The sequence below is a fragment of the Vanacampus margaritifer genome, chromosome 15 (genome assembly GCF_051991255.1).
Source record: "Vanacampus margaritifer isolate UIUO_Vmar chromosome 15, RoL_Vmar_1.0, whole genome shotgun sequence".
In the NCBI taxonomy this organism is placed as follows: Eukaryota; Metazoa; Chordata; class Actinopteri; order Syngnathiformes; family Syngnathidae; genus Vanacampus; species Vanacampus margaritifer.
In genome coordinates this window covers 21,644,441-21,663,494 of record NC_135446.1, presented here as the reverse complement: position 1 = coordinate 21,663,494, position 19,054 = coordinate 21,644,441, and the positions used below count along the sequence as shown (strand labels likewise).

The window sequence follows — 19,054 nt, the reverse complement described above, 5'->3', positions numbered from 1 at the left end:
AAGACACGGACCAGGCGCTAGTGGAAATTCAGCTACCTCGGCACAAAGGCACAAAGAACATGGAAAAAAAAAAAAGTGGGAAATTGAATGCTGGAACTATGACAGGAAAAGCTCCTCGCTCGGGATTTGCTTGACTACTTTTAGGAGCAATGGATGAAGTGAGCAGCAGCGCCCCACAGTGGCGAAGCAGTTTGAGGCATGAAAAAAGCGGCTCCTGTTGGTTGACGGCAAGTCCGGACTGGAGCATCGTCGTCCTTCTTGTCACAGCTGACAAACCCTGATGTGAGTACACAAGTCCAACAATACCACACACACACACACACACAAAAAAACCGAAAACATAAAAAGGCGAAAACCCATCGCGAAGTTAGCGCAGCGCTGTGGACAAATAACGTCGTCGACGAGCCGTGCGGATTTCCGTTGTTTGCGACGCGACCTCACTGCGACATTCTTAGAGAGGTTGAAAAACAAAGAAACGTCAAATGCTTTTTTCTTTTTGTCGTCGCCAAACACACTCACAGGCAGCCAACGTGTTCCATTTCCGTCCGCTTTGTCTGGACTGTAAAGAACCACGATCCAGTTCATAGCCGCATCCCACTCCCCTTTGAGCACAACAGTTACATATGTACACTATATATATATATATTTGCATGTATATTGTATAAGCGTGTAATAATATCGGCGCGCATTTCGCCACCATCGACTGATCGTCTGATGTTTTTTATTTTATTTTGGTCGATCGGCCGGTTCGTTGGTTGGTTCTGTTATGATGCCAGGAAGAAAACGGCCCCGCTTTTCTACTGCGTCGGCTTTTCGTTTGGAACGAGCTAATGCTTGGCTGCAGAAGTAGCAAATCCACCTTCTCCCTTCCCCCTGTTTTTCTTCCTTCCTTTTTTTAATCGGACCCAAAGCCGTTATAAAAGGCTCGGCTAGCTCAAATTGGGAACCTTTGCATCGGACAGCGGTGGCAAGTAACGAAATACTCCTTTAGCAGGTTTTCACGTTTCTTTACTTGACTAATTACATTTATGTCGACTCTTTTGTTTTTTTATACCCCATTTAAAAATATATCTGTACTTAGTTTCTACCTTAGAATTGTAGAGTAATCAATACCACTTTTGGTAATCCAGTATCTTAAAAATATTTAAAAAACAGATTCATATTTTTGCCTATTTCCGATAGGACCAAACCAGTAACTGACAAATAGTCCATATATTTAAAAATTAAAACTAACACTAAAACTGCTAAAAACGTAGCTAAAACTAAACATTTTCGAAATGATTGACAAACCCGCTCGAAAAAGTAACACCAGTAAATTTTGCAAAACAAAAACTACAAAAGAAAATGTCAAACTATTCTAACCCTGGTAGGTATCAGCCACTTGATCTGCACATACCGCAGTTTATTTGATTTGAACCGGAGCAACCAATGGTGATAACGTTTGTTGATGTTGTCATGTGGCATCAAACACATCAACCGTTAATTTGTCTGCACTGTGACTGTTGCATCACATGGGAATGTTTGTTTTCAGTGAGATGTTTCCCGCCACTCAACCGAGATAGCCAGTCAGCTCGCACGGCGCCGCCGGACGGAGAAATGACCTGCTGACATGTCAACACTCCCCAAAAAGAACATGTCGTGGGCCGCCGGACTCCATTTTGTGCTTCTGCTGTCGCTCGTCACCTTTCACGCCGCCGCTGCCGCCTCATCGGGAGATGGAAACGGGACGGACGGCGGCAACGGGTCGGTCCCGGCTGCGCTCGCCGCCACCAACCAGCTGATCGCCCACGAGGGAAGCTACGTGCTGATTGACTGCAACGTCAGCGGCGACCCTTTCCCCACCATCAAATGGTTCAACTCTCATGGAAACCTCGTGGACACGGACGGTAGCGGCGGTAAGACACGCCCACGCGCTTTTCCTTTTACTAGTATGGAAGAGGATTAGGGCCAGTAAAGAGAAGAAGAAAAAAAAGAAACAAGTTTGGCAGGATTCCGACTGTATTGTCAGACTTTTAAGTCAGAATCTTGCCAACCTTTTTGTTTCTCTTCACTGGCCCTAATACAGGCTTGAAACAGTCCTTTTTTATTGTATTTTTTTTCTAATGAGAGAAAAAAAAAAGGTGTAATTGCACTTCCGCTACAGTAGGGGGCAGTAATGCTCTCACACTCAAATGAGCTGTCTCCCCCCAGGTGGCAAGTGGTGGCTGTCGGAGAGCGGCGTCCTCAACATCACGAGCATCGAATTCGCCGACCGCGGCAAGTACACGTGCGTGGCGTCCAACGCGCACGGCGCCTCCAACTGCACGGTGACGCTGCGCGTGGTCTTCACCAAGGGCGACATGGGCGTGTACTACATGGTGGTGTGCCTGGTGACGTTCACCATCATCATGGCGCTCAACGTGACGCGCCTGTGCATGATGAGCAGCCACCTGAAGAAGACGGAGAAAGCCATCAACGAGTTCTTCCGCACGGAGGGCGCCGAGAAGCTGCAGAAGGCCTTCGAGATCGCCAAGCGCATCCCCATCATCACGTCCACCAAAACGCTGGAGCTGGCCAAGGTCACGCAGTTCAAGACCATGGAGCTGGCGCGCTACATCGAGGAGCTGGCGCGCAGCATCCCGCTGCCGCCGCTCATCATGAACTGCCGCACCTTCATGGAGGAGATCCTGGAGGTGGTCGGCGTGGAGGAGATGAGGCACACCTTCCTCCGGCAGGCGCCCGAGGGCCGGCGCGGCGGCCCCAGGGACGTGCTCACCATCCTGCAGGAGGCGGGGGCGGGGGCGGGGGCGGGGCGGCAGCTGGAGCGCAGCCAGTCGCCGGCCGCCGACTCCGACAACTCGTCGGTCCAGGAGCAGCCGCAGCACATCGCCATCCAGGTGTCGGTGCACCCGCAGCTGGAACCCGCGCCCGCCGCGCCCATCCACCACCACCACCACGACGGCGACCACGACGACGAGGAGGAGGATGCGGGAGGGAGTCCCGACGACGGGCCCGCCGCCAAGAGCCCGCCGCCCTGTCACGTTTTTTACGAGAGTCACGTGTGACGAGGAAAGTTGTGCCGCCCGTTCCAGCAGCCGACCAATCATATGCCAGCGTTTGATTTTGTGTCACGCTCGAATGTAAACAACCATCAGCAAGCAAATGTTGACTCACGCCGCAAACGAGAGCTGTCACGTCTCCTTTTTTTCCCGTTTCGTTGGATTCTCGGAACTGCTCCAAAACTAAAACCTAATTCGCGGCCGTCTCCCGTTACCGACTTTTCCTTTGGTGACGCTTCGTGACCTTTCGAGGAGCGGCTGCGCACCTCGTTAGCAATGCTACTAACCGCCGCGCCAGTCGGACGCACTTATTTGTGTTTTCTGTTAACGCTGAAAAAAATCGATCCATCTTTTTTGTTGTCAATTGACCGAACGAATGCTAGCGACTCAATTTGTTCCCGTCTTTGGATTTTTCCTGTTCTGTGAGCGAGAGGCAGGCGGCGCATTTGGTTGGATCTTGTCTGCTGCTTTCCGGTGCTCTCCCGATGCCTTTTGTAGTCAATACAAGCGATGATGAAACAAAATGTGTCGTCTTTCATTTGATAATTTAGTGCTGGCCGATATTTGGCCTTCAAATGAAAGAGAACCAAAATAAGGAATGCATTTTTTTTCCCGAACTTAAAATTTCAATCCAAATTTAATGAACCTTCATGTTCCAAATGTACAATCAAAGAACGCAAAGATCACAACGTTGCACAACTTCATAAATTAAAGCCAGATGGGTCGACGCCGGACCTCAGCAGGACGGACGGACGGACGGACGGCAGACATCTTCAATGGCTTCGTGGGGAGCGCAAAGCAACACGTTTGTTTTTCCACAATTTGTTGAGACAAAATGATTTGTGGCTCAGAAGCCTCTGTGGTAAAATGCACATTTGGGGGGGGGGGGGGGGGGGGGGGGGGGCGCATTTGTCATCAAGTCCATCCATTCATTGATTTTCTTTAGCACTGTGGGGTCAAAGGGTGCACTGGACTCTGTGCAGTTCAAGTGACGCCAAAAGGGAAGAAAAAGCAGTCGTGGAAAGCAAATCACAGCCAAGAACTTCACAAGGTCTTTTTGTTTTTGGACTTCACAAAGGAGGGATCAGTGAACAAAAAAAAGATATTGCACAGCAGATAGCGCCGTGTGGAACTCCTTCAACGTTCATTGGCGAGGAAGTGACAATTGGGACCACCATCAGTAAGGTGTGTGCGTGCGTGCGTGTCAAATCACCCATCAGCCGTCAATCAACCAACGGACGAAGCGCACAAACGGGGAAAAGGCGGCGAAACAAAGTCTGAATCTCAGTGATCGGCGTCATCCAAGAGGCGCACTTCCTCGTCGTCGTCCTCGTCCTGAAAGGATCGGATCAGTTGAACATGATTGACTCGGGATCTTGATTTGCCATTTGAGCCATGTGGCGCAGGATGTCCTTTTTGGTGACGATGCCCAGAAGGCGCCTGCGTGACAGAGAAAGAGAGAGAGAGCAAGAATTCAGTTTCTTCTTCTTCTCCATTTGCCTGCGGGATGACGACGTCGACGTAACAGTCTAGAAAGTGCAGGCGGGGTTTGTGGGGCTAAGCTGCGGTGAAAGGAAGCTAATAGCGTTAGCACCAACAAGTCGTAGCCACAACAGACAGAAGGCGCTTCAAAGAAGAAAGCCAGGAAACAAAAGTGTCACCCTTGTGGGAAAGGAGAGCCTCTGCTGCAGGGGATTTCAGTTAGCATACATGCTAAAGCTAATATGCTAACATATGCAACCTCTCTCATTTTCAAGCTGTTATAGTTGCATATTAGCATATACCTAGGAAGCAAACCTTAGCTTATCTTGTGTGCTTCAGATGACCGGTGGAATGAAGTGTATGCTAATGCTACCATGCTAACATTTGCAATGTTCAACATTTTCAAGTTGTTGGTCTCATATTAGCTTGACTATGAACTTAGTAAGTGGCCTAAGATATAATGCTAACATGGCAATGTATGCCCATGCTAATTCATTAAATGTGACCGTGTACATTAATGTACAAACAATCACCGTTTTCTTTTAGCCACATATTAGCCCAGATATTAGCTATCATACTAATGTGAACTAGTGCTAAAATTGACAAAACTACGCCGTCTATTATCTTATCAAGCTGTCAATTTACAGCCAAGGCCAAGTTAGCAACTTTAGCTGAGCATTTAGCTAATTAGCTAAGTATGCAACATGGAATGTTTCTAGCACACTCTGTTTGTCATTTTGATGTTGGCATATTCAAACAAATTTTAATTCCATATTAGTGTAGCTTATTAGCTCAACATTGCTGGATTGCTAATACTAACATGCTAACTAGATGCTAATTACTACGTGGCTTGTAATGGTGACGACCCCAGCCAAATTAGCATGTGCTCATTTTTAAGCCGCTATATTAGCCTAGCCGCTATCTTAGCAGCTTAAGTGGTGACAGAATTGTGCGAAAAGAAGCGCGGACAAGCGGGAGTTTCCAGAATTCACTGGAATGGGAGTCAGCCAGGGTTGGCCGGAGGAACTTCCTACACAACACAGCGCCATCTAGCACCACAGTCGGGATTCTCATTGCTAGGACAACAAAAACGCCCTCAAATGTACGACTCGCCATGTGGTCGTCACGGCGATGGGTCCGACGACGTCCAAAGAGCAGGAAGGTTTAAAAAAAATTGAACAAATAAAAAAAAAAAAAAAAACACGAAGAAAAGTCACGTTATTGTTGACACATAATTGAATCCTAATAAAAGATGTTTCAATTGGAGGAATGACCTTGTAGAATCTTAGCCACGTTGTAGCAACTTTGCTACAACGTGGCTAATCCACAGCTCTTCATAACAAAGCCACGCCCGGCAGGAACGGAAAGCAGAGGATAAAGCCACCACTCAAGGTTTGTTTGTTTTCCCACACCAAGCTTCACGCCCCCCCCCCCCCCTTAAAGGCTAGGATGGGGGTCGGTGTGTTGCGTGTTAAGTGGCTTGGCGAGTCACCAGCGGCTTCGAGTGCTGCTTGAGCTCCTCCAGATGTTCTATTATATTCTTCTTTGTGATGATGCCCAACACAATCCTGCAACACACACCTGTTACTCGCACAGCTGGCCCGCAACAACACAGCGCCACTTCGGAACGGGGAGGGGGGGTTGGTGGGGGGGGGGGGGGGATCGCGCTTCCGGGTCCAACCGAGGGTCAATCGCCACTCACCCGTTGTGCGTGACCAGGCACTGGCGCAGGCCCATCTTCCGGAAGATGTCCACCACGATCTCCATGGGGGTGTGGTCGGTGACGGTGAAGGGGCTCATGTCGAGGATGGAGCGCAGCTTGAGGGGCCGGGGGCTGTCGGCGGGCAGGGTGGGGGCGTGCTGGGTGAAGTACACCCTGGAGTTCAACATGATGCCCTCCTGTTTGCGGCGAGCGTTCTCTGCCAGGGGGGAAGATTTGAGGTGGGTTTTTAGGAGGGCCCGGCCGATGGGCATTTTTTTTTTTGGCCGACACCAAATTTTGGGCAGGAAAAAAATGCAGATTATTGAAAAAAATATATTTAATGCATAAAATCACTTTTAGCATTAGCGCTAGGCTAGTGATGTTTTAAAAACGAAGCATGTTTTGTATTTAAATATTCGTTGGCTGTCATTCTTATTGTCGTATGTTTAATTTTTCCGTTAACTCCAACTGGGGTGTCATTAAACAGTTTAAAGGACGCTTAGGGACAACAGAATAACATACGCTACACACGTGCTAGTTGCTAATGCTACGCAAGCAAAATGGTGCATTCAGGGTACTTTCATAACGTTGGAAACTTTGTTTTTCTTCAAAGATAACGTTTTAAGGGAAAAATAATTGGTGCACCGTCATGTATTTGAATAATACCCAGTGGTACCTTGACTTATAAGTCTTTCAGACTTTGTTTTAGTTGATGTTTAAAGGGCAATCATCATCGGCAGCCGATTTATCGTTGGGCCCTAATATTTAGTCTCAAGGACTTCTAAGTCAAGGTACCACTGGGTATTATTCAAATACATGTTGGTGGAGCGATCAAAAAGGTGCAGTAGTGAAAACGCTGCGGTTACCGATCGCGATGGTGATGTCCCTGCGCAGAGCGAAACCCACAAGCCTCTGGGACTCCTTGGACACGATGACCGGAAAACCGTTGTAACTGGTCTGGTTGATGACAGCCTGCAGGTCCTCCACCGTCAGGTCGTCCTGCGTCAGCACGGCGAGCGGCGGGTCGCAGCGACGCGGCCGCATCACCTCCCTGGCGAGCGTGGTGTGCGTGAATTCCTCCTTGGCGTCCAGGAAGGGGTACCCGTTGAGTCGGATGTGAGCCTCGTAGATGCCCTCGCGGCCAAACGCGTCGCCCACCCACTTGCTGGTCATGACGGCGGCCATGAGGGGCACGATGTACTCCAGGCCGCCGGTCAGCTCGAAGACGATGACGACCAAGGAGACGGTCATGCGGGTCACGCCACCTGCAGAGGAGGACAAAACGATAATGATGCTAAACGAGATTTTTTTTGGGGGGGGGCATTCTGAAGCCTCCCCCGTCAAAAGACTCACCGAGGCAGGCCGCAGCGCCCACCATGGCGTAAAGTCCCGGCGTGATACAGTCGGCGCCAACCTCGCACCACTCTTTGAACAGGAACCAATCGTGGTGGTAATACGCCAGCTGCTCCACGGCGATGCCGACGATTCGCCCCGCGATGGCGCCGATGGCCATGCTGGGAATAAACAAACCGGACGGAACCTGGAGGGGGGGAAAGTAGCTGATTTGGTTCCGCATCAAATGTGGATCAGCCACGCATCCCGAGGCAAGCTCACCTTGAGGCCGAAGGTGAAGATGGTCATGATGATTTTAAAGATGAGCGCGAGGCAGAGCTGCCACATGGCGGCGTAGACGCCGGGCCCGGCGGGCCGGTTGGGGTTGTCCGTGAAGGCCCTGCTGCCGTTCATCTGGCTCCGGTACTGGCAGAGCTGCGAGGACTCCAGCGGGCCGCAGTCGGTGAAGAGCTCCTTTATCAGCTCGCTGGTGTTCTGCCGGGTGTACGGGTTCGGGAATGCCACCACGGCTGTGATCGCCGCAACCAGGATCACCTCCAAAACCGGGTACTTACCTGAGGTTCAAGACAAGGTTTTTACAGTCAAAGCCTGCATCCCCATTTTGAAGACTTTTAACTGATTATTATTTTTAGGGGTTCTACAGTACCAGGGCGGTACCGGGCCAGCCCACGAATAGTCAAATGTGTCAAAAAAAAACATATTTGATTAATATGAAAATGAGGTGTGTCAGAATTAGTGCGTTCATTTGGAGTTCATTTAAAGTTCCTTTAATGCCACCCAAACATTTTTTACACGCAATTAATGACCGCCCTTTACTTGGAATCACACTCGTTTTTTACAGTACAGTACATCTTTTTAATTTTAACTCAACTTTATGAATTATTATAAAATTACTGTATCATATTGACTAAAATATGCAGCCATATTTCTACTAGTCTAACATTTTTTCCACTTTTATGTTAGCAAGAGTATGAAAACTTAGATTAATTGTTAATTAATTAATTAATTAATTATATTAACATTTTATTGTACATTTAAAAGAGAACAACAAATTTGCGATTAATCGTGAGTTAACTGTTGAAGTCATGTGATTAATTGCAATTAGAAATTGTAATCGCTTGACTGCGGAAGAGGATTAAGGCCAGTGAAGAGAGAAGAGAAAAAATGTTTGGCAGGATTCTGACTTTATTCTCAGAATTTTCACTTTCATCTCGCAATTGTGACTTTCCTGGTTTTAGTTTTTTTTTTTTTTTAATGGGCCAATGAGCCCAAAAATGATCTTATTGTACATTTAATTGTAAATTTAGCTATGAAAGGTGTGATTAATTTGAGATGAATAATAAATATAATTAATAAAATAATCGGCTGGGAGGGGTAATCCTATTTAAAAACATGCAAATTGGCCAGATTGGAATGTTAACCGATTCCAAATGGACCTCGGACAGCCCAAGCACTTGCCAAAGCGGGTCGACTTCCGTCGCCGACACCAAGCAATGTTGGCTCGGATGAAGAAGGCGCCCCACAGGCCTCCGAAAACTCCCAGAAGGATGAAGGGGAGGAGCTCGAAAAGGTACCAGGGCGTGTGGTACTCCACGTAGAACAGGACCAGGCGGCTGTTTCCAAAGGGGTTAATGGAGCGCAGGACAAAAGCGGCCACCAGGGCGGCGAAAAACGAGCGCCACAGCGTCTTGAGAGGGAAGTAGTAGCTCACCTGGACGGGAGACAGAAGAGGCGTCAATCTTATATTATTATTGTTACGTCTTAAGAACTTGACGGCTCACCTCTTCCAGACTGAAGAGAACGCCGCCGATGGGGGCGCCAAACGCCACCGACACGCCAGCCGCCGACGCGGCGGAGAGAACCTGAGCCAGAGCGAGAGCTGGCGTAAATGGAAAGAGTGGAGGCAAAAATGTGGGCCGGGTTGGGCGGTACCTCTCGTTTCTTGGCCTCGTTCTTGCTGTACTTGGGGAAGAGGTACGAGAAGATGTTCCCGCAGCAGCACGCCACGTGAACCAGCGGGCCCTCCTTTCCCAGACTCAGGCCCGACGCCACCGCCAGCACCAACGTGATGGTCTTTATCATCAGGGTCCACTTGCCCAGGTAGCCCCTGATGATGAACCCGCTCAAGATGGTCTTGATCTGAGGGGCCGGAGGAGAAATCCAGACTTACGCATGACGCCGACCTCAACAGAGGTCAAAGCCAGTCGGAGGTTTTTCCCCAACGTTTATTATTACCTTCTAGCATCTATGCTCATTTTCATGAGGCCTCTGCCGCATTTGTGATCGCACGAATGTACCCTCGTAGACTTTTTAACATTTACATGAAATGTCAAAAATACATTATTATAAATAATAATACATTCTAATGTGTACAAAAACAGATGATGAAATATAATAAGCAAGCAAACACTGTGTATGTGACACAAGTGCACGAAACAAGGTGTGAAAAAACAAACATTGAGATGAAGAATTATTATGCCTTTAAACTATTTAAAAAGCGCAACGGATTAGAATAAAAAAAAAAGTAAACCCTAACCCTATTTCCTATCAGTCCATGAAGATTATTGAATTTTTTTTTTTTTTTTTTACACTATTCAAAATAAGGAGTCAGAGGGAAAAAAAGACTAAACTGAGGTCATTTTATTTGAGCCTTTAAGTACCACTGATTGTCACACACTTAAGTGGGCTGAAATTCATTCTCGGTGATCGAACCCCCCAATTGCAACCCTTAATACTGAGTGTCAGGCAGGGAGGCAAAATGGGCCCCATTATTTATAGTCTTTGGTATGACCGGCCGAGAACTGAACCCACAACCTCCCAGCCTCAGGGCGGACACTCGACCACTGAGCCAATAACACATCAAAGTAACTACGGAAAAAGTCAAAACATTTTCTTCAATAACTGCTAATACTGTTTGCCACCTTAATGAGCTCTTCCTTGGGTAAACAAGCTGCCTTCAAGTTAATTGCCTTCAATTAAACTTGTTCCTCTACTTTTCTTGCAGTGCAGTGCAGGGGGGGGGGGGGGGTGTAGTCTGGGTTAAACCACATGAGATCTGTTCTAAAAAAAAAAAAAAATTGCTCACCATTGATGGGACGAAAGATGTCAACATTTTTTTTTTTCTTATCACGGTACACGTTTCTTAATTTACCAATGATTCTATAGTTTGCTTAAAAGTGTAAAAGATTGTGTTGAATGAAAGAAAATGCTGTTTTTATTGACTTAAATATTACAAAAGGGGCAAAAATGGCAGCATCTTGCATTTATCTTCTTAACAGCATAAATGGAGCCAAATAAAAATGCACAATTGAGTCAATCCGTAAATGAAGCGCAAAGTAGTGAGGGAGCGTCGCATTTTCTTAACTCTTTAAAAAAAGGAAAAACAACTAAATCAATTATACATACAATTAAACTGATTAGACGAACAAACATTCGCACTCACAATTCAATGAGCTGTTTTGAGCGCAAGTTTGTTTGTCTTTTTGAATTCCCAAACGAGGGTTTGACCTTCCGTCTCTGCGACTGTACAGCAAGACTGAAATCAAGACATTTCCAATGAACCCTAAAAGCAAAGATCCACTCATTTGTATACGATTTTGTTAATGGAAATGCTTTAGAATGTTTGTTTGAGTGATTTTGTGATCTATAATAACTTGTCAATTGGTCTAACGGAGCCCCGAGTGGCCGCAGGGCGCTAAGCGAGCGCTTAGTTAGCTTATGACGGCGAGCAAAAACTGTCCATCTGTCACGTACCTCTGGAATCCCCGAACCGCAGGCGTACGGCGCAAACACTTTGACCAGGCAGACGGCGAGGAAGGCGAAGGACAGAGCCCAGTAGATGTACATGAAGTAGTTCATGATGTACGAACCCGGGCCCTGCGAGGGGGGAGCGCAATTGGTGAGAAAGCGCACATCCTGCGTCCGCGGGTTCGGCTGCGGCTCACCTCGGCCTGGCCCAGGATGAGCTCGGCCCAGCTCTTCCACTGGGGACACTTGTCCCGCTCGGCGAAGGTGGTCTCGTTGGACGTCCAGCAGCACTGCTCGTGGTTGAACCACATGGCGCTCAGACACACGCCCTCCTTCAGGTCGTTCAGCCAGTCGGCGGCGATGTCGATCAGGCCGGCCAGCGCGCCTGCCGCGAGGGGAGGCGGAGTCACGTCAGCGAGACGTTTGCGTTCATGTCGTGTTCGCCGCGCGATGATGCGGAACGTCGGGAAAATAAAAATAAACACTCGGCGTTCGTTAGCGGCCGCCCCAAGTAAGTGTAGCTCGTGGAATGTTGCAAGTGAAGGAGGAAGGCCGTTATTACCCGAGGCCAAGCCCGTCAGCGTCACAACAAGCCATCCGGACCAGGCGTCGTACAGGCTCTTGGTCAACTCCCACGCAGACTCCTTCTTTTTACTGTTGATCTGCACATTCAACATGAGGACAACATGAGGACAACATGAGGACAACATGAGGACAACATGAGGACAACATGAGGACAACATGAGGACAACATGAGGACAACATGAGGACAACATGAGGACAACATGAGGACAACATGAGGACAACATTCATTCCAAAGTACGACAAATCGTGTATCTTTTACCATCTATGTCGGCAACGGGTAAGAGAGTTCAACGTTCTTCCACTAGATGGCAGAAGGTGCAATGAAGATAACTTGATGTTAACCTAACTTATGTAAGCACAATAAAAGTCCATTGAGGACGAGATCATGACTTGAGTGCCATCTTGACTAATCAGTACATACGACTTGACTTCATTCAGTGTCAATTCACACAAATTCTCGCAACTTCCACAGTGACACTTCTTCAATGTGCCAAATTTGTATTCCTTTAGTGCCTTATGACGCCAAAAAGAAATATTCCAAACTTCTTTTCACTCATTACGTTGCTTCTGCAATGTTATGTATTTATGTCTTGAATCGAAAGTTAACTTCATCAGTGTATGCTCTTTGCTTGATTTTCTAATTAATTAATCAATCAGCAGATAAATTGGTCATCGGTTGGGCCCTATCAGAAATGTTACAAAAAAATTCTTCTTTTTTTCCATTCATTTCAATGAGGAAAGCGGAAGCGATTTGAGTTACGAGCATCATCACTCAGAGAACGCCAAAACTTTGAGTAGCATTTTTGTTTAGTGCCGTATCGTGTTGGGGGAAACACGACAACACAACTCACCACATAATATTCAAAGTGTGCAACTTGATTCAATATTTGTTGAGAGGGTGGCTCAGAGCTGCAAATCCCAGATCAAATGCCATTAATGCGTCCTGTCGGTACCGGTTAAACGGGTCATTACCTTGCGGTGTCTTTCGCGGTCCTTGCACTTCTCGCGCACCCAGTCGATGGTGTGGAAGTCGTCGTAGGTGCCCACACCTGGAATGGGCTCTTCTAGGAAGTCCAGCAGGTGCGTGGAGCTGCTGGGCGCACCGCCTCCATTGGACATGGCGTAGTTGGAACCTGCCAGACAGCGAGAGACCAAACATCCGGTTCGATAGAATGCGACGACATCTCATGTTGTCCTTCGCGGCCACACGGCTCAGCCTACACGTCATTTCGAATATTATTAACCAGCCCGCCGAGAACTGGCCATTTTTGACCTGGTTGCCACATTCGTCTGATGCCTTGAAATACTCTAAAGGCTCCGACCACGGAAGTCAATCAGATGCGAGAGATTTCAAAGTACAGTTCATCTGCTCCCTCAGTCGTCATCCAAAACGACCCCCGATCACCTCCTGAAGTGTCGCGTTGGTGTGTGAAGGAAAAACAAGGACGCAAGCCACGTGAGCATGGACGGACGCTAAGTCCGAGTCGGCCATTATTGCGCAAGACTTATGCGGGGGCCTTTTTGTCTCGGCTCACTCAGCGAAAGAAACCAGCGGGAAAGCAACACGGCACACAAAAACGTCTCGTCGTGGCACTTGCAGTCACACATGCATACCTAGACAATTTCATTGACGATTATCAACAATACACTTATGGCATCTTAAAGGGGAAGTAACCCTAACCCAACAATAATATGTTATATGTGACCTCACTAGTCTAAACATGACATTCTGATTAATATTACACTTGTGAAATATGTGTTATGAAGCAAAATGGAGCCATTTTTATCCATTTTAGGGGGCGGCCATTTAGCCACTTGCTGTCGACTGAAGATGACATCATAGTTGCTCAGGTCTCAGGTAACAACCAATCACAGTGCAGCTTCAGAAAACAGGTAAGCTGTGATTGGCTAGATTTTGCTTCATAACTCAGATTTCACAAATGTATTATTAATCTGAATGTCATGTTTAGACTAGTGAAGTTACATATAACATATCATTGTGAAGAAATGCTTAAGGTTGACTTCCACTTTAATGAGGATGTGACAGGATGGAGAAGGATGCGACCACATCTGCCATCCTAACACGCAGACTGACGACTGGTTGATAAAGTGCTCCATCAGATACATAGCAGAGCACACATTTGAAATATAAATATGGCCTTGAAATGTGTCATTAAGGATTTCAAAGCTGCTTGAGCAGGACCACTTCACCTTCTTCAGGGGTCATCCTCCATTCGTACACGTACAATTCCCGTATGTAGGACGGCAGCCGGCGAGGGCCGGGCTGCGGTCAACGCGTCTCGCAAGGCCTCCCGCTTAAGCTCATTATCCGTGCACAACGTCGTCAATAGCAACGGCGCGTCAAAGGCCCGCCCGGGCCCGGCCTCGTACCTCGTCTTTGGATCTGCCGCAGGAGGATGGCGTCTCCTCCCCCGTCGTAAGGCAAATAGGGGTCGGCACCCGTGTCCTCCTCCTCCATGTTGACGGCGGAGTCAGTGAGCCGAGGCTAGGCTAGGCTAGGATAAAATGAGCTAAGCTAGGCTCCACTGCGCACTGCCTTGTGTGCATCGGCTGCTGCCATTTTTTTTTTTTTGCCGGAGAAATGAGAGCGAGGCACTGACACAGCGAGACTGCGTGTGTGTCGCCTTGCACTAAAACCCCCCCTTTGCGCGCGCCGCCCTCTCTCCTTTCTCTCCACTGCAGCAGCTGACTTCAAGGCTGATGACATCATCACACACCAACCGACACTCACAGCCTGTTCGCAGGGGCGTTTCTGGACTCCCTGAACTAGACCAGCAAGAAAGACCGTAGAGCCACCCCCGGCCCCCAACGCCAAAAATTAAAAAAAAATTAAAAAATAAATAAAGAAGGCGGGACCATGAATAAGCAAAACCCAAAACTCCAGATACTATACACAAATGTACTTATCCAAATTGGTCGATTTTTTTTAGTTTGGTCTTTAATGTCAATTTCATTCAAAAGCAGCAAAGGGAGGCATAAAGTCAAAATGCTTCCTGAGGTAGATGAAAATGGATGGATTCATCTGCTTAATTCTTATCCCACCAACGCAATATTAATCAGAATGCCATGTTTAGAGTCGTCGGGGCACATACAACACATTATTTCAACGAAAATGTTTGACTTGAGATTCCCTTGAGGAAGAAAATAAAAAAAGCATACTGGCAACAACATTTGGTGGCTTCATTGAATATGTGCATCTGTATAGAGTAATGAACAGCGATTTTCAGCAACAACTTCTTTCTCCCAGTGCCTTATAGTTTAAAAAGTATAAAAGGTCTGAAGGGTAATCTGGCCACTTCCCTTGTGGATGAAAAACAAACAGCAATCGCTGCATGTTGTATTTGCGGCAGGGTTCAAGTCCCTATTCCCTGCAAATATTAAGAGTTTGCTGCATTGAATTTATTTGCTTAAGTTCTTGAATCAGGGCCGCTTAAGGATAAAATATATATATTTTTTAAACAAAATTAAACAGCACGACAGCGTATTAGGGCCACGTGTATACATATAATTTTTGAGGGGGGGGGGGGGGGTAATATTCCCAGAAAAAACTCGCAAATTTGACACTTTATAAAGTGGCAGAAGAAAATCAGAAACTTACGAGAAATACACGTAGCGTAGCTATAGGCTAATGTGAGGATTAGTTGGTGGTTAATGCAACACTTTTTACAAAATGAAAAGGCAGGATGGAGACAGATTGGTTCTTAATTGAAACTTTTCTCGTCATACACGGCAGCGAGAGCGACAACACTTCCTGATGCCCGATCAGCTGACTAACACGAACCAATCAGAAGCTAGCATACTTTAGGCAAATACAAGCGAATGACGGAGAGTAGGAGATTGGACACACCAACTTTATAAAATATACCAAAATGTATGAATGTGTAAATAATAATTCTGGAAACATAAATGTAGAAGTAAATGTTTATTTTAACAAATGAACTTAAATGCTTGATGCTCTGGGTGTGGACCTTCGCACAGCGAGACGTCGTCGTCGCTGGCCGTGCCCATCGCTTCAAAGTGCAAATGCTTAACATGATTAAAGCAGTTGCTATCCGCTTCTTTGAAAAGCCCACCGAAAAATATTGCCACAAACATCCGAGTAGTATGCTATGTGTATTTCTCATAAGTTCCTTGAGGTTTTTTTCTCGCAAATTTGCCACTTTCTAAAGTAGCAAATTTGCGATTTTTTTTTTCTCTGAATATTGCCCCCACCCGCTAAAAAAAATATATTTATTTGTGGCCCTAATACGCTGTCGTAAAACAGCATTTGCGTGTGCACTATAATGTTCAATTGGTGTCGAGATTATGGGCCAAGGGCTTCTAAAAAATGTCTCTCTTGAAAGGGGTCCCTGGACCCAAAACATTTTGGGAGCCATTAAGTTTGCAGGCTGGAGGTAGAAGTGAATCGGTAACATAAGACGGGACGGATCACATGGCAATAAAGATGAAGGGCTCTCATTGAGACGTCCTATTGGTCAAGTCCACACGGAGGGCCCCGTCCAGACTGTCCCTACCTGGGGAGGACGCGTCGCCATCTAACAAGTTGTCGTCATCGGTGGTGTGGAAGTCCATGACGATGCCGGCTCCATCCAGCAGCTCCTCGTCGCTGCTGGCACTGGCGATGCTGTTGTAGCTGTTCCTGGAGTAGCCTCTGTGATAAAGCTGCTCCGACTCCATTTAGCAAAGCAGTCGTGCTCTGCGTGACAAAACGGCGCGGTGAGAACAGCTTGCACGTGCCACACCTCACTCTGCAGGCATGAGCAATAGATAAAAGCGTCACGCAGCAACTAAGGCAAGGGCGGGAAACATTCTCTTGGACCCTCCACATCCGGGTCGCCAGCCTTCTCCAGCTCTTTACCTCAGGTAGCCGTTATTGAACAATGCAAACTAAAACAAGCAGATCAATTCCACAGCTTGGTCCCTCCTGCCATTCACTTCTTAAACTGTTGTTTTATAATTCCATCGTGACATTTTGTCAATTGTTGCCAATATTGCATTTGACCAGGGCTTTGCATGAACTTTTTTGTTCGCTAATCACTCCGCAATCCGGTGACTGGCGGAGGCCTCTGGCAGGAGAGCAGGACGAAGCAACGGGGAAAATATTCAACGTCTACACTTTTGACTCATTGATGATGTTGAGTCTTCATGTTAACATATACATTTGCATATATAAAAATAAATGATGTACACGGTCCCCCCTCATTACTTGGCTATTCCGGCTTCACTCTATTGTCAGTTTTCATTTGTAACCATCATTTCATCGATTGCATTTTTGATTTATTTTGCAATTTTCTTGCTAGTTTTCTTCCTTCCAAGTCAACCCACTCATAAATGGTCAGCCTGCGCAATATAAAAACATGAACAAACAGCCCGATTTGAGTTTCGTTAACCCAAACTTTGACTTACGGGGCTCACGATTAAGAACAATTTGGGCGCCTAGGTTTCCTAATTTATCTAAAATATTTTATTTATAGTTATATTTTAATACCCAATTACCCATGTTCAACATTATTGAGAATAAACACCGACTTGCGCTTAAAAAGAGATATACTCGATTTATGAAACTATCAACAACATAAAAAAACAATATTAGTGTGTATCAAGATAGTTTTGGGGGGAAATAAATTGATCTGTAAGTATGCTATTGGGGCAGGCCTCGGTGAGTGACCGACACCCGTCGGATATTGATAAGAACGATTGACAGCTTCTTGAGCTCAGAGCTGATGTGTCGAAAAGTTAAAACCAACGCTGACTCTTCACTTCAAGCAGCAACACTTTTGAGCAAGTTGCCTGCCATGTGGAATTATGATTCAAGTAACTCACTTTATGATGACCACATTTTACTCAATCATTTACCAGTAACAATAATAATAAAAAGAAGAGTCAACCTATAAAACTGAAAAATGTAAGCGCACCTAACCTAAAGTATGTGTCGAATAAGCAGGCAACCTATTTCTTGCTATCTTTATCTCCGTATGGTACAGTTTACAGTGCCGTGAAAAAGTATTTGCCCCCCTCCGGATATATTTCTTCATTTTGCATGTTTACCACTCGCAAAGGTTTCATTTGATCAAACCAAATTTTAATATCACAGAGACAATAAGAGTATATTTAAAATGGAGTTACTAAACGATTATTTTATTTATAAATAAACCAGCATTGACTTTTGGACCCAGCACTGAGTAAGTCACCTAGTAAACCCAGCAGTACCATAGCTCCATTTCCATGTGCCCAAGCCATGTCTGGGGTTCGATAAGCGTCGTAATAAGCGTCGTCTTCAGTGCGGTGTCAGCAAATGAATCACACAAGTCACAAAGCATCTTGATAGCGCAAGTAGGAGTTTGCCTTCAAACTCTTGCTCAGACTTACGGACAAGGTGGAGCAAGAGCTTGAAGACTCGGGTTACTGCACGTCGCTGGTATCGAACCCTGATTTTTGCTGAAGCGTTCCAGCCCTTGTCTCACTCGCCTCCAGCCGGTAGATGCAGGTTCGTTATTATACTGGAACGAAAGTGCCTCCGTCGTAACAGGAACGCGAAAAGCTGTCATGCAGCCTCCCTGCTTTCCGCTTTAGCCGTAATGACATTAAAACAGCCATGATACAAATCATTTAGAGTTGAACACCTGTACGTGGCTGCCCCAATTGCACAAGAAGGCGTTCAGTGGTGAATAGTCAATGAATTCATGCTAAAGCTAGCCTCCGGTGTTAGCTAAAGCGAGCTAGGAGGAAGAAAACAAACCTTGGCGATGCCTCAAATCCAGCCCGGGCGCAACAGTTCATCGTGTCGCATAAGTCAAATAGTCCATTTACTGAACAAGATTTTCGCACAGTCAGGTCCTCTTCATCGCTGTTATTTTTTTTTTTCGTCCAGTCTCGTTCCTGTGTCAGTTAGCGACGGTCACTTCCTGCTTCCTATTGATGACGTCACTGCGCTCAATTGTACAACACGCACTTGTTTTTTTTTTGTTTGTTTTTATTGCCTGTACTAAAAGCAAGAATGGCGTAAAATGGCCGCATTGCCTGAGTAACAGTGATAATATTACATGTTTTTCAAAGTACGTAATGTTATATTTTTTATGGTGGTGGCTCATTAATTTTCCTAACGTTCACGCATTCTCCACGCTTG

At 46.4% G+C, this 19,054-nt stretch overlaps 2 protein-coding genes across 8 annotated transcripts; one reads left to right on the top strand and one right to left on the bottom strand.

Annotated features, from left to right (window-relative positions):
* Positions 1 to 116: 116 nt before the first annotated feature.
* Positions 117 to 3,562, top strand: mfap3l (microfibril associated protein 3 like). The gene is made up of 3 exons (XM_077545255.1): positions 117 to 282; positions 1,532 to 1,895; positions 2,191 to 3,562. Exons 2-3 carry the CDS (start codon positions 1,610 to 1,612, stop codon positions 3,042 to 3,044), a joined length of 1,140 nt encoding a protein of 379 aa, XP_077401381.1. The 5' UTR covers positions 117 to 282; positions 1,532 to 1,609; the 3' UTR covers positions 3,045 to 3,562.
* A 94-nt stretch (positions 3,563 to 3,656) lies between these two features.
* Positions 3,657 to 18,846, bottom strand: clcn3 (chloride channel 3). Of its 7 annotated transcripts, none has more exons than XM_077545247.1 (15): positions 18,668 to 18,846; positions 16,443 to 16,676; positions 12,880 to 13,040; positions 11,885 to 11,984; positions 11,520 to 11,707; positions 11,329 to 11,451; positions 9,508 to 9,714; positions 9,357 to 9,437; positions 9,034 to 9,286; positions 7,837 to 8,129; positions 7,576 to 7,762; positions 7,089 to 7,487; positions 6,223 to 6,439; positions 6,013 to 6,088; positions 3,657 to 4,478 (listed from the first exon to the last, which is right to left on the bottom strand). In XM_077545247.1, exons 2-15 carry the CDS (start codon positions 16,603 to 16,605, stop codon positions 4,323 to 4,325), a joined length of 2,604 nt encoding a protein of 867 aa, XP_077401373.1. In that variant the 5' UTR covers positions 16,606 to 16,676; positions 18,668 to 18,846; the 3' UTR covers positions 3,657 to 4,322. The 7 variants fall into 7 exon arrangements, with proteins under 7 accessions (XP_077401373.1, XP_077401372.1, XP_077401374.1 ...); XM_077545246.1 differs by having other exon boundaries at positions 16,443 to 16,624; XM_077545248.1 differs by having other exon boundaries at positions 7,837 to 8,134; positions 9,039 to 9,286; positions 16,443 to 16,624.
* Between the last annotated feature and the right edge of the window lie 208 nt (positions 18,847 to 19,054).

What these genes read in the sequence shown, in the direction of transcription:
- mfap3l (XM_077545255.1), top strand. Translation starts at nt 1,610, where the DNA reads ATGTCAACACTCCCCAAAAAGAACATGTCGTGGGCCGCCGGACTCCAT. An exon ending in GGACACGGACGGTAGCGGCG is followed by an intron (nt 1,896 to 2,190) that starts GTAAGACACGCC and finishes GTCTCCCCCCAG; the next exon opens with GTGGCAAGTGGTGGCTGTCG.
- clcn3 (XM_077545247.1), bottom strand. Translation starts at nt 16,605, where the DNA reads ATGGAGTCGGAGCAGCTTTATCACAGAGGCTACTCCAGGAACAGCTAC. An exon ending in TGGCGACGCGTCCTCCCCAG is followed by an intron (nt 13,041 to 16,442) that starts GTAGGGACAGTC and finishes GCTGTCTGGCAG; the next exon opens with GTTCCAACTACGCCATGTCC. An exon ending in GGACATCACCATCGCGATCG is followed by an intron (nt 6,440 to 7,088) that starts GTAACCGCAGCG and finishes CCCCCCTGGCAG; the next exon opens with AGAACGCTCGCCGCAAACAG.